This window comes from Anoplophora glabripennis, unplaced genomic scaffold (genome assembly GCF_000390285.2).
Source record: "Anoplophora glabripennis isolate ALB-LARVAE unplaced genomic scaffold, Agla_2.0 scaffold73, whole genome shotgun sequence".
In the NCBI taxonomy this organism is placed as follows: Eukaryota; Metazoa; Arthropoda; class Insecta; order Coleoptera; family Cerambycidae; genus Anoplophora; species Anoplophora glabripennis.
The window spans coordinates 393775-421286 of NW_019416874.1; the positions used below are offsets into that span (position 1 = coordinate 393775).

At 32.9% G+C, this 27512-nt stretch overlaps 1 protein-coding gene across 1 annotated transcript in view; it reads right to left on the reverse strand.

Annotated features, from left to right (window-relative positions):
* LOC108905009 (5-hydroxytryptamine receptor-like) overlaps positions 1-27512 on the reverse strand; it is a 102216-nt gene that overhangs the window by 65361 nt on the left and 9343 nt on the right. The window contains exon 3 of the mRNA XM_023455599.1: positions 7628-7761. Coding sequence (XP_023311367.1) covers positions 7628-7761 — 134 coding nt within the window. The remainder of the gene's footprint in view (positions 1-7627; positions 7762-27512) is intronic.

Below are 27512 nucleotides of genomic sequence, written 5' to 3' on the forward strand. Positions count from 1 at the left end.
ATAATGATAATGATAATGATAATGATAATGATAATGATAATGATAATGATAATGATAATAATAATCTCGCATTATAATCCACCAGCAGCGCACCGCACAAAAGTTCAGAGGAAGAAAAGAGACCCTCGAAAAAATATCACTGAAGAATATTACGACCATTTGGCATGCCCAATGATGTAAGTCCTAACGTAACGTAACCTATATTCCAAATTTGAGCTAAATATCTCAAAAACTGTGGAAGCTACGGAGAAAAAACTAAAAAAATCTTAAAATTTCAACACCCTGTAGATCGGTAACGAAGCGTTTGCGAGCCTATGTTCATATGAATTTTTAGTCATGAAATAAACCAAATAATTACCTCCTCCCTTATGTACCTACATGATATTTAGGAACACCCTGTATAGTGTTGATTATTTTGGTTATGCATGTATTGGTATTTTGGAAACTATAAGATATATGAAAATGGTTAAATGGGGAAAGTTTTAGACAGTTCTGTTGCTAACTTAATGGCGTTTGCAGACCGATCCTAGCTCTTCAGGTTTTTGAGTTATTTTGAAAAAAGTAAATGTGGCGTTTTCGAAAATCGTAACTTTTTTGGTTAGAGGAATTTTTGAAATTTGAAAACACTTCTTCACAGCAAGTAATTTCGATTTAGTATATTAGATTTTTAATACGACTATTTGTTTGCGATAAACCATAATCAACATTATTTTTTTCTTATGGGCGCCGTATTGAATTTTAAACTGAGCAAATAGAGCATTTTCTTGGCTTTTCAATGATATGATATAATAAATCTGGCAACATCGCATAATTTTTCGAAAAAGTTATAGAATAGTCTCAAATTTTTGTAAAACTTTTCATTAATGATGAGAACAAAATAATAGAAAAGCAGCTATGGCTTAAATAGTTGTTTTTTTTTCTATGTATAAAAGCTACACCAAACGTTGATACTAAATCGTGTCAGTTTTCTTCGTTGAGCTCGCAATTCAGGATTTTCTGTAGCCTAATGATGGTAGTTATGTTAATTAAATAGTCCACAATTAGTGAACTGCGTCTGGCATTTATTAACGTACCAATTACAAAATTCTTGCCTTCGAATAAAATCCTTTTCCTGAATCCCCTGCATAATGGTCGGCTTGTATGGTTGACATTTATTTTTCTTGAAAACTCCGCTAATTGTCTGGAATGTTTGTTTCTCTCTTACATATACTTATTGACGATGTTGAATTCTTGTTGGAGTAATGTATTATTTGATTGTCCCGGTGATTATTGTTATAATATAGTTAGTAGATAAGTTTAGAGAAAAATACCGTTTATTTAGTGGTTGTCTTTTTGACGATTTTAAAAGAAGTGTCACTCTAACTGTTAACAATTAACTATGATTGACAATAATTCAAAATGAGGAGCAGTTTGAAACAAATGAAAATATTATTCATCAGAGATATTCATATATTACTAATGGGGCTTTTCCTCGTAAACACATTACTACCACTCAACGCCATGACATTAATCTCTTACAAAAATTTGAAACTATTCTATAATAGTTTCCAAAAATTATGGAGCGTTGCCAGATTTATTAAAAATATTAAAATATTGATTAAGTTGTTGAAATTTTTTCTTACTTAGATCATTGAAAAGCCAAATGCTGTATATGTTAAAGTTAAAATTCAATATGGTGCCCATAAGGAAAAAGAAAGTTGGTGATGGTTTACCGCCATAGAAACGTCACAATGAAAATCTAAATATATAGTGAAATTCCTCGGAAAAACTTGCTGGGAAAACGTGTTTTCAGATTTTAAAAAACCCTCTAAATTAAAACGTTACAGACGATTTTCCAAAACGCCAAATTTATTTTTTTTCAAAATAACTCAAAACCCTGTAAAGCTAGGACCGGTCTGTAAACGCCATTAAGTTAGCAACAGATCTGTCTAAAATATTCCCCATTTAACCATTTTCCTAATTCTTATAGTTTCCAAAATACCAATACATGCATCAACAAAATGGTTCACACTGTATATCTGTTTATATTGCACAATCTAACAAAATGGAAACAAGGAAAAGATAGTTACAAAATTGTAATGTAATGAGATGTCATGAATTCGACTGTTTTTCCAATCACTGATGTTAGTTTGAAATCTTGAAAATAACTGTGGAGCAATTTCTTAGTTTTAGGCCAAAAAACAACCAATTTGTGAATTCTGATTTTAAAATTTGAATCAGAGGGTCACGGCCTGCTTCACAGTCCAGCCACAATATTATTAATGAAATGAATAAAAAAAGAGTGGCCTAAGTATCGGACCTTGAGGCACCCCTGATGTTTAACTACATACGTTTGATTTGTAACCACGATATTGTATAAATTGAACTGAATGGAAAAGAGAAGAAGCTTTCAACAAGTATATGTAAAAGAGATTTACTGATGCAAAAATATTCAAGTTCGCATCCAAAGTTTCAGCAATAAATTAAATAGTAGATTTAAGGAAAAACTTTTTTCCGCGTGTTTTGCTTAATAAAGCAATGCACAATGAGTACAATCTTGAAGCGTTTTATAGGATTTTAAAGAACAGAACTGCCAGTTATCAACAATCTCCGCACATCACCCCTTAATCGTTTTTTTGGCGCCACTCCAAACTCAGACACCTCCATTAGCCCCTAAACCGTGAGCGATATCCATCGTTAAGATGAATAATCCTCTCCTCGCCTAAGACTCCATTTCTCTATTTGATAATGTAATACAGTTGTAATGGTATACGGCAAATGCTGTTCAGATTTAATAACTTCCTTTGAAATAATAGCGAGCTTGTTTCGGCTGTCTGATAGCAATCATATATATTGCTACAGTTTACTAAGTGTACCCATTAGGGCCGTAGTGGGTTCTATTGTGGGTTAATTTGTAAATAACCGTTCGAGTTGTATGGGACGTGGATAAGACTAAAACTTTAAGTACTTGAACGGTTAACATATTTTTTAAAGCACGGTTATTACAGATACATTTTTTTATTACCGCAGTTGGCATTTTGTTAAGTCTGCGAATATTACTAAAAAGTAGTTTATTGTATTGGTGAAGGCTAATTGTGGAAGAGTCTAAGCTTAAGAAGCCTAGTGTTAATATTTCCGTTGACAAAAATATGTGGCGCCCATGTTGGGCGCCACGAATGTGAGGTTGGGGTTCAGGTAACCTAACCAGCAATGGTTTGTCACTAATTCAAACCAGCTCTTTATTTTCACACAACTTTATTTTTTAATAGTAATGATAAGTAATGACAAAGTTTTTATTTCACGTCAACACTGTCAACCGTCCGTAACATCGCTGTCTTATCTTTTCCCACTTGCTCGTGCGCCGTATAGCAGGGAAGGCGATGTCCAGTTAGTTGGCTATTTCTTACAATAGGGAATTATTAACTGCTATCAAAAATCAAAATCACTTTCTTAGCAATAAAACTCAAATACCGATTAAACTGCTGAAAAGGCTAAAAGTAATAAATATTTTTTTTGCTATATTAAAGCATTTCGAAACCTTTTAACTACAAAAAAAAGTTAATGTTGGATTTCAGTGACGTGCATTTGCTGAATCTTTCTTGGCGCTACATAGTAACGTCTTGTTCCGTTTCTGTTATCGTATATGGACTAGTCCTACATTCCATACATTGAATTTACTGGTAGTTTCTCGTAAGAAAAACAATTCATGGACAATCGTGCAACTTGAAATAACAGAAAATTCAAATGAGGAAAGTCGGAAGCCACCCTAACATTATTTTCTTTTATAATATTCCGAAATCTACATTCTGTACCAGTTTCGGTCACTAACTTCGCATTGCTCGATAACATCTGGCGATTTTTTCATTGTTTCAACTCCGAGAAAACAAAATACTGTTCGAAGTTAAATTTACTTTATTCTCGGGGTGTGGTTCCTGCAGGAATAATATACTTTTTTGGAGTTTTCAGGAGTATTAGGCCAAAGTAAAATACAACGTGTAAGGCCTGTCTTTTGTTAATGTCTTCGAATGGAAGAACATGGAATTAATATAACTTTTTTAACGAGGATTGCGAGTAAATCCAACAAGGAACTCCACAGTCTGAGGTTTGTGTGTAATAAAATTATAAATGGCAAATATATAAAACTTTATATATGAGTTGAAAACAAAATATTGCTCTCAAAAAAAATGTCAGATTGAAATTGGAAAGAGTATATCAGTGACATTTTTTCCATTTTTATTGTTATGTATATATTTACTCACGATAAAGTTAAAAATGATTTAATTCATTTGTTAGCGTATGTTACTTTTTTCATGAAAAATATTAATGAATAATAAAAATTTTTTATTACCGTGCTGAAAACAACATTGTCTTTTTCAGAAAATGTACTATAGGTATATTTTCCTGAATTATGGTCCATATATGCGATGTTCAGAACTTTTTTTTAATGTCATAATATCGATATTGGAAAGTATCTAAAATTAAAAGCATTCTTGAAACGGCAATTGAATGGACATCATGCTAAAAATTCACGCGTTTTAGAAAATGAACAAATTAACAAATTTCTAATGAAGGCCCCTGATGATACGTATTTAGGTACAAGGGTAATTACAAACAAAATATTTTTGTGAACGTAGAATACTATTATTATTTTAGGTGGCATTGATTTTTGGCATATCTGGGGTGTGTCGATGTGATGAATTGCTTCAAATAAAAATTGGAGATATTGTAGATAGATAGATTGCTGATCACTGTGCCAACTACAAAAACCAAAAAAAGTAAATATAGTACAACAAGACCTACACAAATAGACAGTAACAGATTTTTTTAAAAATATTCAAATGATAAAGCATATAACCAAAAGTAGGAATTAAAACATTTGGGAAAATGTTTTGCATTTCTCAAATTGAAGGATGTTCACGAATATACAAGGCATTGTTTCCATAGAACTGCAGCTACACTATTAATGACATCAGGAGCTGATATCACAACTTTAAAAATGCATGGTAGATGGAAATCTTCAATGGTAGCTGAAGGCTACATTGAGGAGTCCATAACTCGTAAATCAGTTGTTAGCAAAACAAATTCCAACTGCATCAAGCACGTCAAGTGCTGGAAGCGATTTTTTAAATAATTAAATCACTTTGAAGGATTCAATAGTTCATAAACAATCTATAAGTGAAAACACTTCATATTCATAGACGAAGAAAATGTTTCAGAACAAACAGGTCAATAAATATCCCTTACAGGCTGTTCTAATTTCACTTCACTATAAATGTTTACAATAAATAAAATTACTTTCGTTAAAAAACAAATTTTAATTTTTAGTTTAGCGGCAGTAAAATGATTGGTGGTCCTGGAGAGACGAAACGTTACATATAAAAATTGATTATGCCATTCAATAGAAAGCAAAAAGTCACAATGAGAAAGTGTTCTTCTTTTTTCAATATCACCTCAAACAAGGCTGAAATGAAACAAAAACGGATTTCCAAAATTTCGTTTTTTTTTTCGAATATTTCGAAAACTAATCATGTTAGTCTTGATTTTTTAGAGGCATAATGTTGGTCCCCTGATTACGCAACTTTGCCCCTATTTAAGCTAGTTTGTATCTCTTACCGTTTTCGAGATTCTTGTAGTGAGAAGCGAATTTGTAACAGCCTGTATATGGTCCAATTTATAAATTTTTTTTGACCTACGTTTTCTTAATATCGGTTTCCAAACTCAGGGGTCTATTTCATTTATTTCGATAGTAGGTATTCGGTAAACTCCTACAACTTGTCAAGAAAACTTTCCTCACTTTTTCCTCCATAAAATTCTTTTAACGACAACTACGCCAAACCAAAAAAAAACTTACCNATATTAATGAATAATAAAAATTTTTTATTACCGTGCTGAAAACAACATTGTTATTTTTAGAAAATGTACTATAGGTATATTTTCCTGAATTATGGTCCATATATGCGATGTTCAGAGCTTTTTTTTAATGTCATATCGATATTGGAAAGTATCTAAAATTAAAAGCATTCTTGAAACGGCAATTGAATGAACATCATGCTAAAAATTCAGGCGTTTTAGAAAATGAACAAATTAACAAATTTCTAATGAAGGTCCCTGATGATAGGTATTTAGGTACAAGGGTAATTACAAACAAAATATTTCTGTGAACGTAGAATACTATTATTATTTTAGGTGGCATTGATTTTTGCCATATCTGGGGTGTGTCAATGTGATGAATTACTTCAAATAGAAATTGGAAATAGACAGTAACAGATTTTTTTTTAAATATTCAAATGATAAAGCATATAACCAATTAGTAGGAATTAATACATTTGGGAAAATGTTTTGCATTTCTCAAACTGAAGGATTTTCACGAATATACAAGGCATTGTTTCCGTAGAACTGCAGCTACACTATTAATGACATCAGGAGCTGATATCACAACATTAAAAATGCATGGTGGATGGAAATCTTCAACGGTAGCTGAAGGCTACATTGAGGAATCCATAACTCGTAAATCAGTTGCTAGCAAAACAAATTCCAACTGCATCAAGCACGTCAAGTGCTGGAAGCGATTTTTTAAATAATTAAACCACTTTGAAGGATTCAATAGTTCATAAACAATCTATAAGTGAAAATACTTCAAATACATAGACGAAGAAAATGTTTCAGAACAAACAGGTCAAGGAATATCCCTTACATGCTGTTCTAATTTCACTTCACTATAAATGTTTACAATAAATAAAATTACTTTCGTTAAAAAACAAATTTTAATTTTTAGTTTAGCGGAAGTAAAATGATTCTAATGCCTAGGCCTAGGCAGCAAATGTGACAACTTTAGTGCCTGACAGCTCTCACTAAAACTACGACTTTAATGTCGATTGGCGAAAAAGTAATGTTTTCTACGTTTGGATAATATATTTTTCATTTATAATCTCTGTTACTTTTTAGTAATATTATTATGATCATTGGTTAAGTCACTATTACTGTTATTTTTCACTCAATTAAGGGAGACAGGTATATCACTTTTAGTGCAATAGCGAGAATCACTCATTTTTTTTTCTGTTTTTTCCTAGCATCGAATTTTTTTTTTATAAAAAACCGTAAGAACGTCTTATAGAATAGATGCTCTGAAATTTTCAAAATCGTGCTCAGATATTTTCTATGATCATTAGTTCCCGAGTAAATAGTTATAGCAACCAGTAAGCGCATCCTACTGTCGTAGAAACAAACATGGTAAGTGAACTAAAAAAGCTTGATCGTGCAAAAAGGTAATTTTTGCTTTGATTAATGTTAACTCAACGACAAATCATCATACAAAGCTCTTGAACAGCTCACATTAAAAATGATTAATCAAGCTAAAAGAACTGAAAGGTGGGATTGCCAAAAATAAATAATTGATACATGTGGACCTTTTGAAAAAGAAGTAAATATTTTGAAAAGCGAATTTGCAACAGCCTGTATATGGTCCAAATTTCAATTTTTTTTTGACCTACGTGTTCTTAATATCGGTTTCCAAACTCAGGGGTCTATTTCATTTATTTCGATAGTAGGTATTCGGTAAACTCCTACAACTTGTCAAGAAAACTTTCCTTCACTTTTTCCTCATAAAATTCTTTTAACGACAACTACGCCAAACCAAAAAAAAACTTACCACGTATACGGCCCCCAGGGGCATCACCAGGCACGCCACCATGAGGTCCGCCACAGCCAAAGAAACTATCAGGTAGTTGGCAACGTTCTGAAGATTCCTTTCCAGCAGAATTGCGGCTATAACAAAGACATTACCTGAAACAAAAGAGAAAAAAAAGTCTTACACTAGGGCAGGATTGAGCCGGCAAGAAATAATGGCAGGGGATGACGAGCTTTCTAAAATGGCAGGGGACGCCAAATTGCGTCTGGCTGTATCTGCGACGGGCAATTACTCGAAATATATTACACTTAGCGGGACGATAGGTAAAAACAACGTGAAAGCAAATTGTGATGAGGTAGATTTTTCATCTGCCATTTTCTCATGATCTTGGAGGGATATAATAACGTTATTTAATGTAATGTAACGGAACTCGGTGCCTTTTTTAAATTACATGAAATGTGGGTGCGTTAGTTTAGTGATGGATATTGGAAAAATTATAAAATATTTAACCTTGAAACTCAATTGATACTTTAAATGTATCAATAACAATAAAAAATTAAATAAGTAGATCACTTGCTATTGGAGAAAACAGTGATAACTAATCCGGGTGAATTATACCAAACACATGCCTGTTTCAAAAATCGGGCCTAATTCAAAATTTATGTGCTTAAAAATAAGTAAAAAATACACAGAATAAAAGCCTAAATTTGAGTATTTCTAGAGGTCGAGCGACATATTGTTTATAACAAAAGAAAAAATTACACTTTTTTCAGTTTTTCGCTTATATCTCCGAAAATAAGTCTCTAATCGACATGAGGTATACTTATCGATATTGTTCCTGAGGAAATTTGCTACAAGAATGGGCTTTTACATTCGAAAGTTAGCGGTGAAGAAAAAATGAGTAAAATTTTCAGCATTAAATAAAAATAACTTTGACTGAAAAAGGATGAAAGATAACTGTTGGGGTGCTCAACAAATACCCGCAATCCGGACCCCAATTTCAAAATGGTGGCCTACCTAAAAGCGTGATATGTTTAGATGAATATTCCCCATGTTTATTTTATGTAAACTAGCACTTTACTCCGAATGTATATATTTTCCTCTTCATAATGGCTTGACTTCTCCACTGATAACTGAAAGTTCGTCATCATAAAGCATTTTTTGTACATAACCAGAGAAAACAAGAATTTTCTCCCTTTTCGATGAGCTTCTTTTCTTCAAAGTACACAAAAATTGCATTCATATTAACTGGCCTTTTAGGCAAAAGTTGTTACACAACTTACTAGAAAGAAAGTAAGAAATCACAAGTTGACATACACGTAACCATAACCAAACTTTCCTTGAATGATACCCTCTTGCGAAGCTACTTCGCTTATATGAAATTATCTTTAATACGCATGCTCAATTGATCAATAACATTGATATAATTTTAATTATAAAAAAAATCTATAAAAATTAAACTACAGCTTCCTGATGATATTTGTAATAGAAAAGTCTTATACGTAAAAGTTCTATCTTCGCGTTTTTTTTTTTTTGTAAATTAAAGGTTATTTATTCAACGAAAATGAAGGCCGACCCTGTGTTATTTATTAAAAACTTTGAAAATGTTTTTATGCCACTCGAGATGCAACCTTATAATTTAAGTTGGTATAATCTAATACTAGTAAATTGTTGAATTGAGGAAATTGTGACGTCATTGCAATCCCGTCGACCATATCGCCGATCGACCCGTCTGTGGAGGGCCTAATACTAAAAGAAGGTTAGGTACATTGTCAAAAAATTTGTGTAGTCAACTGATTTTGTATTTGCACTGAATTCATTATTCACTTAATTATTCAATATTAAGCATCGTCCATCGACCCATCAGTGTTAAAAAGTGGAAGATTCCGGACAAAAGATTTTATTTTGTAATTACACGATAGTGACAGTGTCATTTTTATAAAGAAGTAAAAAATAAGAATAGCGAAGAATATACATTAAAAACAAGATTCTTATTTCTTACTTTGCTTAATATTTTAGTTTGTGCACAAACTAGTTTTACAATGAACCGAAAAAACCCGAACGTGTCGATATGGTGTTAGTGTATGGTGCAGCCGGAGAAAATGCGCTCGCGGCGACTAGGTTGTACCGAGAACGACGGGAGAAATTGAGAAATTCTTCATGACAACGTACACTATGGGGTTGTTTATTATTTGGCGTATACTAAATAGGACTAAGGGCTTTNTAAATTACATGAAATGTGGGTGCGTTAGTTTAGTGATGGATATTGGAAAAATTATAAAATATTTAACCTTGAAACTCAATTGATACTTTAAATGTATCAATAACAATAAAAAATTAAATAAGTAGATCACTTGCTATTGGAGAAAAATAAGTAAAAAATACACAGAATAAAAGCCTAAATTTGAGTATTTGTAGAGGTGGAGCGTCATATTGTTTATAACAAAAGAAAAAAAAATTACACTTTTTTCAGTTTTTCGCTTATATCTTCGAAAATAAGTCTCTAATCGACATGAGGTGTCCTTATCGATATTGTTCCTGAGGAAATTTGCTACAAGGATAGGCTTTTACGAAAGCTCGCAAAATTTTTTTTACATTCGAAAGTTAGCGGTGAAGAAAAAATGAGTAAAATTTTCAGCATTAAATAAAAAGAACAAATTTGATTGAAAATGGATGAAACTACAGGAAAAGATAACTGTTGGGGTGCTCCGCAATCCGGACCCCAATTTCAAAATGGTGGCCCACCTAAAAGCGTGATATGTTTAGATGAATATTCCCCACAGGTTTATTTTATGTAAACTAGCACTTTATTCGGAATGTATATATTTTCCTCTTCATACTGGCTTGACTTCTCCACTGATAACTGAAAGTTCATCATCATAAAGCATTTTTTGTACATAACCAGAGAAAACAGAATTTTCTCCCTTTTCGATGAGCTTCTTTTCTTCAAAGTACACAAAAATTGCCCTCATATTAACTGGCCTTTTAGGCAAAAATTGTTACACAACTTACTAGAAAGAAAGCAAGTAATCACAAAGTTGACATACACGTAACCATAACCAAATTTTCCTTGAATGATACCCTCTTGCGAAGCTACTTCGCTTATATGAAATTATCTTTAATACGCATGCTCAATTGATCAGTAACATTGATATAATTTTAATTATAAAAAAAATCTATAAAAATTAAACTACAGCTTGCTGATGATATTTGTAATAGAAAAGTCTTATACGTAAAAGTTCTATCTTCGCGTTTTTTTTTTGTAAATTAAAGGTTATTTATTCAACGAAAATGAAGGCCGACCCTGTGTTATTTATTAAAAACTTAATAATAGTAATAACAGTAATACTAGTAATACTAAAAGGTTAGGTTACATTGTCAAAAAATTTGTGTAGTCAACTGATTTTGTATTTGCATTGAATTCATTATTCACTTAATTATTCCATATTAAGCATCGTCCATCGACCCATCAGTGTTAAAAAGTGGAAGATTCCGGACAAAAGTTTTTATTTTGTAATTACACGATAGTGACAGTGTAATTTTTATAAAGAAGTAAAAAATAAGAATAGCGAAGAATATACATTAAAAACGAGATTCTTATTTCTTACTTTGCTTAATATTTTAGTTTGTGCACAAACTAGTTTTACAATGAACCGAAAAAACCCGAACGGGTCGATATGGTGTTAGTGTATGGTGCAGCCGGAGAAAATGCGCTCGCGGCGACTAGGTTGTACCGAGAACGACGGGAGAAATTGAGAAATTCTTCATGACAACGTACACTATGGGGTTGTTTATTATTTGGCGTATACTAAATAGGACTAAGGGCTTTTTAAAATACAATTTAATACTTGGAAACTAGGTTGTTTAGGACATATTTGTAGGAACTTTTATGTCTTTTATAATTCACTAATTTATTATCGCAGCGCATTTAAGTATATTTTTCAAATAAAGTTTGACGGCTATGGTAATAAAACGTGAATAAATTATATTTCGTAATCATTCATGGACGCCTAAATACTTTCGATGTTCTTTTTTATGTTATAAATTTTTTAAACATTCATGTATTATTCATGCCGAAGGGCGTTCGAGATTGGCGAATATTTTAACCACATAACGACATGCCGAAAGATATTTTTAGTGTTTTTGTCGCCACGCAAAAAATAATTGATAAAAGAGTGTAAGGACGAATTCTAGACGGCTGATTTTAAACTTGCGTCCCATAAATTTACATTTTCCGCACCGGCTATTACCAACTTTGATAGCAGCTATCTTCTAATTTTACTGGATTAAAATTAGATTTCGGTGCCGAATAACGGACAACTTAGGCTTTTATGCCGTGATGGATTCACGCAAGTCACGACTTTTCCAAACGTCATAACCCTCGCGAAGCCGTCCAATAAGAGCAGCTGTTCATTGTTCATTTGGAGGCTTTTCTGCTCTTCCGTAATGAATTTTGTGACAGAAATCTCCGCAGGATAAAATATTTTACACCTAGCCCGTTTAAAGTTGCTGCACGTTCATCTATCAAAGTCGTTTCGAAAACCAGAAAAGTGCCTCTGAATTAACAGCAGCTGTTTGTTATAATTAATTAATTCGCTATTTTACCGTACACCACACACGTCTAGCTGGCAGGGAACTACTTTTTTTGAGTCCGTTTACAGTCAAGAGAAACGTTTGAAAATGTACCGCTATTTTGAGGATCAATATTCATCGTCAGTATAACTTTTAGAAAATAAACTGATTTGTGCTGTTAGATAAGAGATTGAAATAGATATTATAGAAGTTTGAAATCAAATATGTGCTAGAAAATAAAATATAAGTATACGGGCTGTCTTACGGTGACGGCCCATTAGAATATTTCAGAGACTACTTATAAAATAATATCATTGTCGTAGCACTTCCGGTTATAACGGAAGTAGCTGTCAACTTGATTATTTTAAATGGAAAACCCTATACATTATTGCATTATCGACAAGATAATTTAAAAATACGCAAACAATATTTAAGCTTCTCTGCACCTAAATCTAGCCGCTTTCAAGATAATCAACATTTTATAAAAATTTTGATAGATGCAACCGTTTAGAAAATTCCTCATCTTTCTTTCGTTTGCTTTTCGGAATACACAAAGAACATAAAATGCACTACTTTCCACTAACATAATTACCTGAAGAAAATTATACCAAGTGACCATTTTTTACGTTACATTTTGAAAACTTAAAACCCATAAACCTTATTAAACTCAAATGGAACAACCTGTATTTTTTGCAGCATATGAAAGAAAGTCAAATTCTCTTCGCACCGATGTAGGCATTATAGGGATTAGAGTTTCGATTTTCTCAGATATGTAGGTATTTGTGGTTTTCTTACATTCTCAAGAACGTTAAAAATATCATCAAATGTGCCGTCAAATGCAAAAATTCGTACCGTCATTCAGTATTCTACAAGTATCAGTATTTGTTCGACAGGAAAAATGTAAAAGAATTATCCTAATGAAGGGGGCATTCATCATGAACCAGAAATTATTAGCAGCATTTCTATGATTTAATATTTTGCAACAATTGAGGAATTGGAGACGAATTAAACTCAGCGAGCTGCATACTGTGCAAAACCATACTTATCGTATCAATTTCGACGTCACCTGTTACATGGGTGTTATACAACAATAATGAAAACGTAATATTAACAGTTGGTAGAAGGAAGCGCAAAAAGCAAACGCTTAGGTGGGGAATTCTGGAAGGAAGCCTAGACGGTTGAAGTGAGAACAATGTGGAGATGAGGAATAAAACGATCGGCGGGCAGTGTGGCAAAATAGTGAAAAATAAAAGTGTTTAACCAATATTAATTAGCAGGTAATTATTCTCTAAGTACTTTGTTGTTAATTGTTCTATGTAATCTTATGATTGTGATGATTATAGACGTTTCATGATAATAATTCTGTATATATTTAGCCTTCATTGTCTTATGCTCAGGGGCGTATATTTTTCTAACGTAAAATTGTTACAATTATTATTAGCGATTGCTCATCATTGATTACATGTTAAAATATGTATATATTGTCGTGACTGCCCAGATATTGCAATAACAACTCCTTTGTTTCACATTTAACTTGTTTTGTCATGATTATGTTGTTCGAAAAACAAGTAATAAAACGTTTGTTGTGCTCACTTTATGTCATACGCCTATAAGAGCCTTGTTGAATTTACTAACAATTTCGCCCTTGAGGCACGAATCTGAAAAAATGAATAATTAAATACAAAAAAAGAATTGCTAAAACAGATCTTCCGAAATCTCAACTCATAGCTGGATTGCCTCCCGCATGGGACTCCAGTACCTTCCGGCCTTGCCGGCTAACTAACACCAAACCTCTTCAGTTTTACTTGGAAGTGTGTATGTCAAAGTCGAGTGAGGTGACATTTAGTGAGACATTAAATAAGTCGGGTGTTAATTATTATCATTAGCAAAGGATCTTAATTTATGCCTTTTGGTTAGCGGTTGTTTTGTATTTATATTTGGGTAGTTAGAGCAACGATCGTGGGTTTCTCTGCCATGCTCTTTCCCCACAGGAGCTCTAGGTGAGCCTGGCACTCTCATTTTATGTTAAATGGTTGTTAATGTTTTTGTTGTTCTTTCTATTTGTCACATGTTTAATTTGAGGACTGTTGTACGTAAATAATAAAGTTAGGTGTATTTACTCTCCCTTTTGATTTATAAAATTAAACCATACTTCCCCTCTTTAAAGTTAGTAGCCAGCGCCTTCCGGTCAATTAAAAATAGATGTATACAACGTAGGGATTCCTTATGACGATCACGTTTTTGGCCACAACTACGTTTATTTGTTTTTTTTTTTCGATCGAACCCGGGGTTGTTATACTACAATGCAATAGTGTTTTTTGTAGAACATTGAAAGATTTTTTTGGTTTTTTTTTCTTTTCATAATTACATTACATAAAATACGTTGTTTTACTTTCGTGGCATCTTTTAAATAATGAGGGAATATATTTACAAAAAATAATAATAATATTTTTCTCCAATGGGATGGTATTATTAGTAACTGAAAGTACATAAATAATAAATTAAAAGTAAAAAATTGATTACGCTGAGGGTCCCTGTATGCCGAATGACGTCACAACTAATACAACCCAACTGTCACCGTGTTAAAAATGGTGAAATAGTTTTTTTGTTCAGCGACGCGAACAAAAGGTAAACACACGATATGTAAATCAGGCCGCATCTGAAAAGCAATCTTCCATTAGCCCGAAATGCGCAGAATACATTCCTGGGAATGCATTCTGGATTTGCATTGTATAATGAAACGATAGAGATGCTCGCGGTTGAAATACAGGTATTTAACGGTTGGACAGTGTTTGCACTGGCAAGGAATTAGGATATGTCGATGATCTGTCGCGGTCTGGTTTCCTAGACTGCAGGTGCTTGGTAAATCTATGAGTTGTCGCACTGTCTCACAAATTTTTCTATACAAAATGTTATATAAATATAAAACATTTTTAATGTATAGTTAGTAAATAATATAATTATTTTTTGTTTATTATTTTTTTATCAAAATGTCATACATTATTATCTACATTGGTTTCATAAGCTTAGTTCATTCGATATACAGCACATTATGTTATCAAGTTGCCAGTGCCAACAACTATCAATAGTAGCAGCTAGTAGCTTAAGTGTAAAATGGGTACCTGTACTATTTTTTTTGTTTTCAAAAATTTCAGTCTTATTATTATAGAGGGTGTTACAAAAAAGTAGGTCAAGCCGTCAACCACATATTCTTTGAGTGAAAGTAAGAGAACTTTCTTGTACTATATTTCATTTGCGATATTTTTTAACACATGTGTCAAAATTACAATTTAAAATGGAGAAAAAATTATAAAATTCATTCATTTTTCTGCTTGTTATGATTTTTTAAATTTCTGAAATCATCCCTTAACTTCTAGTTTCCCTAACTGTGTTAATTTGAACAATACAAGAAAAAGTCAATAGACCATTTCTATGTACAGGGTTCCCCATACTACTGTGCAGTTTAAAAGTCGAATAAAAACTTTCTGATCAAAGTAAATTAACTTTTTAATGGATTGACATGTAGCTAATTTTATGGGATTTATGACTGAAATAAATAATAATTCAATTTTTAAAGATCATATCTTCCAAATGCCCTCCTTCGACTTCAATGCAATTTTGAATTCTAAGTTTAAAATTTCGCATTACTCGACGAAGCAAATCAAACCAATATTACCAAATGATGCTACACCATTAGGATCACATTTTAACAAGTAGGCGCCTGTCTCTAAGCAACGACAAAAGTAAACACTTCATTGTTTTAGTCACAAATGTCACAACTTAATTTAATTTTCATTTTTTAACAATTTTCATTGCGTTATGAATTATTCAATTCAAGAGCGTGTGTTTTCCGTGGAAGTCTACATTAGAACTGGTTCAGTGGAAGAAGTTCGGCGTGCATTTCGACGGCAGTTTGGAAATAATAATAGGGGCGATGCACAAACACGCGTTACAATTTCGGCATGGGTTCGTCATTGGCGTGAAAATGGCTCTGTGCAAAACATTGAAAAACCTGGACGTCGAAGAACGGTGCGTACGCCTGCAAATATTGAACGAGTGAGAGCTGCCTTCACAAGAAGCCCTAAGAGATCTGCTAATCGGCAATCACTTGCCCTAGGAATATCCAAGGAAAGCCTCCACAGAATTCTGCATGAAGATTTAAAATTTCACCCCTATAAATACCAAATGGCGCATCACCTCAGTGATACAGATAAAGAAGCGAGGTTGACATTTTGTCAAGAATTTTTAAATCAGCACCATGGAGGAATACATAATTTGCTAATGAGCGACGAAGCAAATTTTCATTTGGACGGTGTTGTTAACAAGCAAAACTTTAGGTACTGGGGAGCAGAAAATCCTCACGAACTGTTTACCAAAAACCTCCACAGTCTAAAAGTCGTTGTGTGGTGTGGTGTAGCATCATTTGGAATTATCGGTCCTTATTTTTTTGAGGATGAAAATAACCGTCCTGTTACAGTTAATTCCGAGCGCTACATAAACATGTTGCAAACGTTTCTTATCCCCGAACTAACTAGACGGGGACTACTAAATGGTGCCATATTATTCCAACAAGATGGAGCTACAGCTCACACAGCCAGAAACACTATGAGGATTTTGCGAGATTTTTTTGATGGCCGTATAATTTCCCGATTTGGAAATTTGAATTGGCCCCCGAGATCTCCCGATTTAACGGCCCCAGATTTTTTTCTCTGGGGATACCTGAAGCAAAAAGTTTATGCAAGTCGTCCAGCAACAATTCTGGAGTTGAAAAAGCTGATTCAAAATAAAATTGCAGAAATAAATGGAAATTTGCTGCGTCGAGTGATGCAAAATTTTGAACTTAGAATTCAAAATTGCATTGAAGTCGAAGGAGGGCATTTGAAAGACATGATCTTTAAAAATTGACTTATTATTTATTTTCGTTATAAATCCCATAAAAATAGCTACATATTAGTCCATTAAAAAGTTAATTTACTTTGATCAGAAAATTTTTATTCGGCTTTTAAACTGCATAGTCTAATATGGGGAACCCTGTAGAATTTTGCTCTACAAATTTTATAAGAAACTTTTTTTCTAGTTTTTACCCTTTTGAGTTATGTTGAAAAACCTCTTTATTTTATCTTTTTTCATCGCTGAGCGGGGTTTAAAAAAATACTGTCACTTATTGTTATTATACCTACTCAACTAACTTATCTCAAAAATTCGGGCCAGTTGACAAAAATTGCGATTTAAAGGCCGATTTTATTGGACTATTTTGTATGAACTGGCAATTAAAAAAGATATCTGAACGTGAAACGAGATTGACAGATGGTCGTGAGTTGTAGATCACGATTTAATTACGCCATCTGTTAGTAGGAAGATCAATTAAAATACCCCATCTTTCTTCTTCTGTGTTAATTGGGATATAACCTATTTTAGTCAACGTCTTTTATTATTAATAATAGAGACAAGAACAGCAGTTACTAATATAAGGAAGTTTGCTGCAATAACATATCCATAGTTTAGTACATCACAAGATGGATGACAATGGTGTTCGATTCGAAAAAAAACTAAAAAACTAAAAAATATGTAACGAAGTATTAGTGAAATTGCCTGTATAGTTCACATTCACTTTCATTGTAGAATAGTAATCTGTGACAAAATATTTTTTTGAGGTAAACCCCGTAAAAAATTTTTTAAATTTACATTTTTCAGACCCACTGACATTCCCAAAAACGAGATTTTGTTCTCTAATTAAAAGATAAAGTTAAAGAATGGTCCGCAAAATGGACACACTGTACAGGGTGTCCCGAAATTTATGCAACAAAATTTGGTCATAGATTGACCCGTATTTTTTCTTTTTGCCAACTGGCCCCCTCTTTCGGAGTTACAGCCCCCTGAAATCTGCCCCTAAGAAGTCTTTTTTATATCTCAAAACCATGTTGTACCAGAATCACTAAATTTGGTACACAGGGGTTTTATGACATGTGGAATCTCACAGTGCTACGCTTTTTGGCGAGAAACCCCCTTAAGACACTTTTTCGTGGGCCCCCTTGTCTTTGGAACCAGAAAAATTTGGTCGCAAATTTGATTTTTTTTTAAATTATTAGTTAGCTAGAAAGCCATTGAATTTAGAAACTTTTTTGTCTCTTGATATTTGTTTCGTAAAACGCAATGTTTTTGAGGAAAATGGCGAATCACGATATGCATTCGATCACATTTTGACATTTTTCTCGAAAACATTGCGTTTTACGAAAAAAGTATAAAGAGACAAAAAGTTTCTAAATTTAATGGCTTTCTAGTGGACTGATAATTTTTAAGAAATTTAAATATGCGACCAAATTTTTTTGGCTCCAAAGACAAGGGGGCCCACGAAAAATTGTCTTAAGGGGGTTCCCCGCCAAAAAACGTAGCACCATCAGATTCCACATGTCATAAAACCCCTGTGTACCAAATTTAGTGATTCTCGTACAACAGGGTTCTGAGATATAAAAAAAAGATTATTCTTAGGGGCGGACTTCAGGGGGCTGTAACTCCGAAAGAGGGGGCCACTTGGCAAAAATAAAAAATACGGGTCCCCTAAATTTGTCCTAAGAATCTGTGACCAAATTTTGTTGCATGAATTTCGGGACACCCTGTATATTGTAAGAACGAACAATCAACGTTTTTATATTAAAAGTGCGGAGCTCTATTGCATGGGACAAGGATCCCCGTTTAATTCCTCTTTTTAACAGAGAATCGCGTCGACAGGAATCAATCGCGTACACAGAATGCAATTAAATGTCACCAAAATATCCCGGTAAAATATATCGAGCACTCTGCCTGTGACAGCCCGCCTCAAACTAATATATCACCGTTAAAGACGTAATTAAATTTTCAATAAAGTCCGTTGAAAATTTCGCCACATTAAAGGAGCGCCCGTAGAGCGTTGCTTGACCGAGGATGTGGTCACTTTAGAAGTAGCCCCTGGGCCAATTTAAGTGTTGTAAATTAATTAGTTTCCTCTTCGCTTTTTGCGTCCGGCTGTCTTGGTGAAATATACTTGAAATGTAACATCAAATGCAACGATGTAAAGTACGCGTACTTATAAACAGGAATTGTAGAATTAATTGGTCATATCCTCAATTGCTTTTTGTTGTTAAAACTATACACTCAGAAAACAGTTTTCCGTTTAGTTCGGAAGTGTGTTCAGTTTTATCATTTCGTGTTTTATTGCACGACGGATGAAAGAGTGAAAATTGTGAAAATTCATTACAAGTACGGAGAGTGTGTAGTTGAGACTGTGCACAAATTACATAGAAATTCCGTCAGTTGGAACGCGTCGAATGAAATAACTGTGAAAAGATTAGTTGCCAAATTTGAACAGACAAGTTCTTTTTGCGTTAATTCTCACCCTGAGAAAGTTGGTGATCGAATTGAACGAAAACCTGTATAATCTGAATTCTTAAAACTTCAAATAAGACGCGTTTACGAATAACTCTTTGTAACACGTATACATTTACTATCCTTCTGAAAGTTCCTTCTTATGTGTATTATCAAAAGGCACTCCCACTGAGGAAGTTTGTGCCATATACCAATACTCCTCTTATCGTGTATGCACTTCCTTTGCAGACTTTTAAAATTTAATGGAAGTGTACGAGCGAGATAGACTCAGGGGTATATTACTGGAGAACAGGAACATTTGCTCTTAGATAATATCCGGCTAGACTAAACAGTGACTGTAATTAACTAAATTCGCCACTGCTGTTTGTTCAAACGTCGTGCACATTCTATGGTTTTACGTATTTGATACAAATGCGTAAGTTATTTATTGTATACCTGTGTATAGCCAGTAAGATCTAACCTATACTTCGCTATAAAATAACACAAACTAAAATATTTATTTCTTATTCTGATAAAATAATTTGGTGTATCCTTTACATGAAATTGTATTGTGCCGTTCATTGAGCATAGTGTTCCGATAATATGTTCCACCAGCGCACACGCCTTTGGTTACAAGCACCTATTTCTATCCTTATTTGTTGTATACAAAAAGAGAGACAGCATGGCTTGACTTCCTGGAGTCTCACCCTCACGTTCCCAGCTGAAGCGTGTCAGTACGTGTCGTTAGTGTACAAGGGGAAAATATGGTATTATTTTCACATTTTAGTTATTCTAATATTAGCCTAGTTACTGTAGCTGAAAATATAGTAATACCTCCGAATTTTTTATAACTGCGTCGATTTTTCTCAAAATTTAGAATTAGGCTCATCTTACCCCCCGCTTCAAAACTTATATATTCGCTAGGTGTGCTTTTTGTTCTTAAGGGGTGAAAACCACCCCTTATTGGAAAAAACAGAAGAAATACAAATTTTAAGCATTTTATGTAATCAAATCTTTTTTATTCATGCAGTATGTGCTATCTAACATGAAACCTAATGTTTCCCAAATTTTCAACCCGGAAAAACCTTTAGAAACCACCCCTTTGGATGAAAATAATATAATTTTTTTTTTCAACTTGAAACGTTTTAATCATGCATTTTTATCAAATTAAAATTGATTTCTTGATTAAAAAATCTTTTTTATCGGTTGCAACTTTTCAACCCTTGAAAAAATACCCCTTCTTTCGAAAATAAAATGAAAAAATATTATTGAAAGAGTAGAAACATTTTAAATGTGCATTCATATTAAATAAACATTTATTCCCTTCTTATAAAATAATTTTGAATTGATTGCAACTTTTCAACCCTTAAAAATTACCCTTTACATTTATATATATATTTATATGTATTTTCTTAAAATTATCACCTATAAGATTTTTAATCGCACAAAGGCTCATTTTGCAGGGAATTGTAAGGGCTACGTGAATTGTTGAGTTGATCTTTTTTAAGCCCTTCATTTTTAAGTTTGAAGGGTTTAAAGGGCTCGAAAAGGGTGGTTCTCTCATTCATATGATAACTTAAAATGGCGATATCTCGATTAATATTAATTTTAGAGGAATAATAAAAAAAGCAAAATCTTCAACAAAAATAAAGCTAAATTTTTACTCTTGTATTTTTTTGTACGCCCTTTAATTTTTAAGTTACAACGTAAAAATCGATTTTTTTTTAAAAGTGAATATATACATATAATTGTGTATTACACTATGTACCTATAGGTATAAGGAGTACAAATAGCCCAGTTACTGTAGCTGAAAATATAGTAATACCTCCGAATTTTTTATAACTGTTTCTTCGTTTCCAAAATTTATAATTAGGCTCATCTTACCCTCCTCTTCAAGACTTATATATGAGCTAGGTGTGGTTTTTGTTCTTAAGGGGTGAAAACCACCCCTTATTGGAAAAAAAGAAAAAATACAAATTTAAGCATTTTATGTAATCAAATCCTTTTTATTTATGCAGTATGAGTAATTCCATGAGCTATCTATCATGAAAATTAATGTAGCCCAAATTTTCAACCCAGAAAATCTTTAAAAACCACCCGTTTGGATGAAAATAATATAATTTTTTTTTTCAACTTGAAACGATTTAATCATGCATTTTTATCAAATTAAAATTGATTTCTTGATTAAAAAATCTTTTTTATCGATTGCAACTTTTCAACCCTTGAAAAATACCCCTTCTTTCGAAAATAAAATGAAAAAATATTATTGAAAGAGTAGAAACATTTTAAATGTACATTCGTATTAAATAAACATTTATTCCCTTCTTATAAAATAATTTTGAATTGATTGCAACTTTTCAACCCTTAAAAATTAGCCCTTACATTTATAAATTTTTATTTTCCTTTTTAATAATAAAACATACAAAAAAAACATTATAATTATATGTAAATGATTATTATTCGTCGTCACTGCTATTCTCTTATTATTATTACGTGTGTGTGTGGTGTGTGTGCGTGTGTGTAGTATAATGTGTATTACAATATAGTACTGGTTTATTCGAATATACACATACTAAATACGTATATATACAAAAAAGATCTAAATGGTTCAAAATTCTTGTTTGACCAAAATATTCCTAAAATTATCACCTATACACGTGTTTATTTTTCTGACGATAACTTTCTTACTTTTAGATTTTTAATCGCAAAAAGGCTCATTTTGCAGGGAATTGTAAGGGCTACGTGAACTGTTGAGTTGATCTCTTTTAACCCTTCATTTTTAAGTTTGAAGGGTTTAAAGGGCTCGAAAAGGGTGGTTCTCTCATTCATATGATAACTTAAAATGACGATATCTCGATTAATATTCATTTTAGAGGAATTAAAAAAATCTTCAGCAAATAAAGCTAAATTATTTTACTCTTGTATTTTTTCTGTACACCCTTTAATTTTCAAGTTACATCGTAAAAATCGATTTTTTTTTAGAAATTTTAAAAATTAACATTTTCAAAAATTTTTTTTTCGAAAAATCATGCTTTGTGAGTGAGCCAAAGACCCAGAACATATTCTTAGAACATAAATGAAGAAATCTGTAAATGGATTGCATTTAATTTTAATTCTGTCGCCAAAGGCACTGATTTGTTTATTAATTTTTCCTTAAAAAAAGTGAGACTATCATGTTATTTCGATCATATTTCCGTTAATTTTGATTCTAAAGACTTTTAAAACAGCTCATTTTAAAGGTTTTTCAAAGTACTTTCAAAAAGGTTCAAATAGTTTTTTTTCTTAATATTTATGGTTTTAGCGTTATTTGACGTTAACTGGTTCCAATTTAGTTTTTAGCTAAATATAATAATGTTTAAAAATCCATAACTCGATTTATATTGCAAATAGAGAAAAACAAAATAATACCATTAGATTTGCTTTTTTTATTACCTTTCTTTTTGTTCATTACAACTTTTTCGTTAGATCCAATGGTTTCAGAATTATTTGCAAAAAAACTGTCCGAAAACAAGCACTTTTTCAGTAAAAAATAAACATTTTCAATGACGAATTACTCGGAAAGTATTGGATTATCCAAAAAACTTTATATAACATTTGTTACTTAAAATTGTTATTTTGGGCGTAAAAATTTTCACCCCCAAGAAGGGGTGGGAACCATCGCCAGGGCAAACCCACACTTCGGCACTATATAAGTTTTGTTCCTTGAGGCATTCCCCACATTCAGTCAAAATTTCACTTCAATCGGTTCAGTTATAAAGAATTCGGAGGTAAAAACCCTGAGTAACTGGACTATATGTGTTGTTTAACATGCAATGGTGTACTACGGGTGATAACGGACAATGAGAATCAGGGTAATCGTAAACGATCGTATTTAACAGATCAAGACAGTTGAATGAAAAATAATGATTTTATCCTAAAATTTGCACGAAAGTAGTTCACGTGGGAATTCAAGAAATTAATTTTTACATTCAATAAACATGTAAAACGTTGGTAGTTGCTTATAATTTCTACTACGGTCTGCCAAAATCGACATATCTATTAGATATTTTATATTTTGACAATTTTTGGAACCCTCTAGAATGATACGCCCATGGAAACACATTCCCCGTTTGCCTTACCCGTAACATATACAATTTGATAATGAGTTTCAGGTTACCAATTTAACACTGGAGTGTAGTACCAATAAACATTTACATAAAGATATACAAAAAGGTGTATTCTAATTAAATTACAAAAATAATTAAACCCATACTTTCGCAGGTGCATAAGGGAACACCTGTCCCAATTTACGCCAATGCCTGCATCCCAATTTTCACATCGCTAATGTGCATCCTACGGCAGGAGGCGTAAGAGCTTTATAAACTGAAAATATGCCCGCTTTACCGGCCGTAATTTGCACGTGTTGAAAGCTGCACGTAACCAAAGGCATAAAAGTTCCTATTAACAATGGAGCAATCCCACTAACTGGAAATGAACGTCGGGCGACTTTTTCGTTCCACAAAAACTCCGGTTTTAAGCGGGTTAGTTTAAAAAGTACGCTTTCATGTTTATTTAGTATGAAATTCGGAACTAGGCGAACGGAAACCTGGGATTTCTTTGATGGGATCTGGCTCCGACCGGCATGCACAGCTGCAGACTGACATTTGTTGAACAAATACTGATTGCTGATTCGTTTTCCTGCTGGAAATGATAAAAAGTTTTCGAGCTATTCGCAGTGATGTTAAATGTCATTCCGACGAATATGAGCAATATTAGCGATTCAACTGTCCTGTTTTAAATCCAATATATATTTTTCGAAAACTGTCATCAAAAGTCGACATTTTCGTTAAATTTTTAGTTGACATAGTGAGTCTTTTTATTATTACTCACTATTGTAAACAGGACGATTGCAGTTTATTTTGCACTACATGTAAATTGAAAGTGCCGATATTGCAGTGACTTCAATTTATGCCATATTCAGTGCTATTATTATTGTTTAAGTTTACTGCGCACCTTGTATTATTGGTAAGTTCTGTAGGCTCTGCTGAAGTGATAACAATTTATTTGCGATTGAAATTTTATTTTGTATAGAATCTTCAATTTTATATGTCTTCTCTACCGTACTGGAATGCCACTCCCTGTGTCGTTTAATGGTGGCAATATCGGCCCCTGCGTCGGATAACAGAGTGGTGGTAGAACGTCTAAAGCAGTGTCCTGTAGAAGTTTCCAGATGAGGCAAATTGAGATAAGTTGCTATTTCTTTTGGCACATCTCTTATTTTGTTGACGCCAACCACTTGGTTAACACATTTTTCCCTGATATAGTTAAAAAAAGAAACTCCTACTTGTAGTAACTGCCGGACGTAAAGCCCAGTTTGACCTGAGGAGTTATTTCTTTATTTAACTATGTATCGTTATGACCAGTATCGTAACGAGACTGGATTTCAAAAGAGTATACTATTCAATTCTCGAAAGGGAGTTTATAATTATCATAATACTTTAATTAATACGTGCGAACTTAGAAATGTTGTATGTTCAGAGAGTGAATTTTAGGCACTTACCCTCTATTGCTTACGTAGAATGTAATCCAGTGGCTGGCTATACAGGGTGACACTGAAGTTGAGAGAACCAAAAGGAAACACCAAAACTTCCAGGAAGGGTTTTAATAACAATAAACAAAACCAACAAACAAAATAACAACACAATGACTCGAACAACATTATTAATAAATTTATTGACACGCGACAGCGTACCGAGATTCAGGTACTTTATCCATTATTAAATTTAATTAATTAGCCAGAGACTCTAAAGTTAATTAGACTGCTCAATGTGAAATCCAAGGAAGAACTGCCTGTTCGAGATCTTCCCTGAATCCGACACCTCGCTTTGACGCGCCCATTTCTTGGGTCCAGAAGTTTCTGTTCGTATCTTATTGGCGGGAACCTGAATATCGGGACGCCTGGTATAACCATACTATGTTAATAATTACCTAATTGACTGGACTTACATTCATATAAGAATTCTGAAACTAAACTTACTTACAAGTAACCCTAGCCTTCCTCTAGTGACTCCGTGTAGTTAATGCGGGACGGATTAGTCGATCTCATTTAATCTACTTTTATCGCTTGGAAGATCCGTCAAAAAACCAGCTTATCATATATTCTTTCTTTTCCAATCATTATCTATTTCACAATTTAATTTAATTCTACTTTGGAACCTCTACGCTCTTCTCGCGGTTTCGCGCGTTATTAAAAATATGGGTTTCTACGCTGGCGCCTCCCAGACGCAACAGATGACTGTCACATGGCCCCGACTCTAAGCGAACTTGTTAAAAATATTGGTAAATTTCTCCGAAGGACGACGCTACCTACTTGAAAGCCCTAAACTTTCGATAATTTGTGTTGACTGAAATATTTTACTTTTTGGCCCATCCGTTCTCAGAACTAATAAATAAATTACTACGCCTCCCGGCTTTTGTTACAACAGTATTTGCGGTATATCTTCATTTGATCTAGACTTGAAATCACAAAACATTTCGGAGTATGAGTTTCGGAATAGGGAATTCTTATAATAATAACTGAATCTTTGTCTTCTATATCATCGATTGTTAGCTTTAGTAGCTCACCTCTTCTCAAAGCTCCGCAAACACCAATCATTATTAAAATTACCTGAAAAGGCGTACAAAATTAATTACTTAAATCGATCGATTAGATCTTTCGTTAGAATTCTGAACTTCTTTGGACGGTATCCAACTGATTTGCTTTTCAAATATGGTATTAATTTTGTAAATTCTCTGATATTTACATTTTTTTTGGCATTCAGTATACTTTTTAACATGGAATATACTGGGCATAACGTCGAAGGTTTAACTTTATTAATTTTATGTTCGAAATATGCCAGTAATACCGTTTAGGACACTTTTTGAATTTTCTTCGAACTACACCACCCTTTGAAGTCGTTGTAGGCAATCTCGTACTGTCTCGAGGATTTTTTAGGGATTAATTGTGAAACAGCACATTGTGCTGCTTCTAATACTTTTCCTGGTAAATACTTGTCTTCACCTTCCGATTTCATTTTGAATTAAACACTTACAATATATAATTCTTTTTAAACAACAAATTTGTATTGTTTATTAGGGTACTATGTTATGATAGTCACCGCTAATCCGTCTTGATTCAAACACGGTTCAAATGATTTCAAACATAAATTAAATTGTTGTTATAACACAATTGCCTTATTTTATTGCAGTTTTCGAAAAATATTGTTTACATCTCGAACGAGAAATGCTTTTTAGCGACGCAAAATTAACTTCCATACTTGAACGCAAAAGTACCTTTTCGCGTTCTGGATACAAAAATAACTATTTTCATACAGAGGAAAAAGTAAGATTTTGCGCATCACTGAACAAAAAATGTTTACCTTGTCTTCTAATACATATATTAACAAAGTTTCCTTCATATTTTGTCGAAAACTTCCTTCTTAACTAAGTTATATTGGAGTATTATTAATAAATATTAATTCATAACTTGCCACGTGTTTGACCTTTAATTCCGTTAATCTGAATTAGATGTAGCACCGGTAAATACAATAAATTGTATACCAAATTCTTGATTATAATTTAATTTTGCAAGATTTATTTATTTAAAATGCTTTAAAAATAAAATCAAAGTTATTAATGCTAACATATTTAAAAAGTTACTTGTAATAGCATTTCCATCAGTGATATTTAATATTGTATCATATTTCAAAATGCTTTGTTTATGAGCTGTAACTATTCGAACCAGTCTGTGCTGACCTGTTCATAAACAGTTGATGGAGGTGTGAGTGGAAAAGCTTAAGTTTAATCGCTAATAGTTAATTTATAAGATTGTACGTTTTATTCGTCGTAACATAAACGTAATAAAAGTCAGAAATGGCATATTACATGTCTTCCATGAGTGCTGAGTTTGTTGATCAGTTCGCAACAACGAGATGCGTTATGGATGCGAACGTTCTACAAAAAATGCCCCTTATCA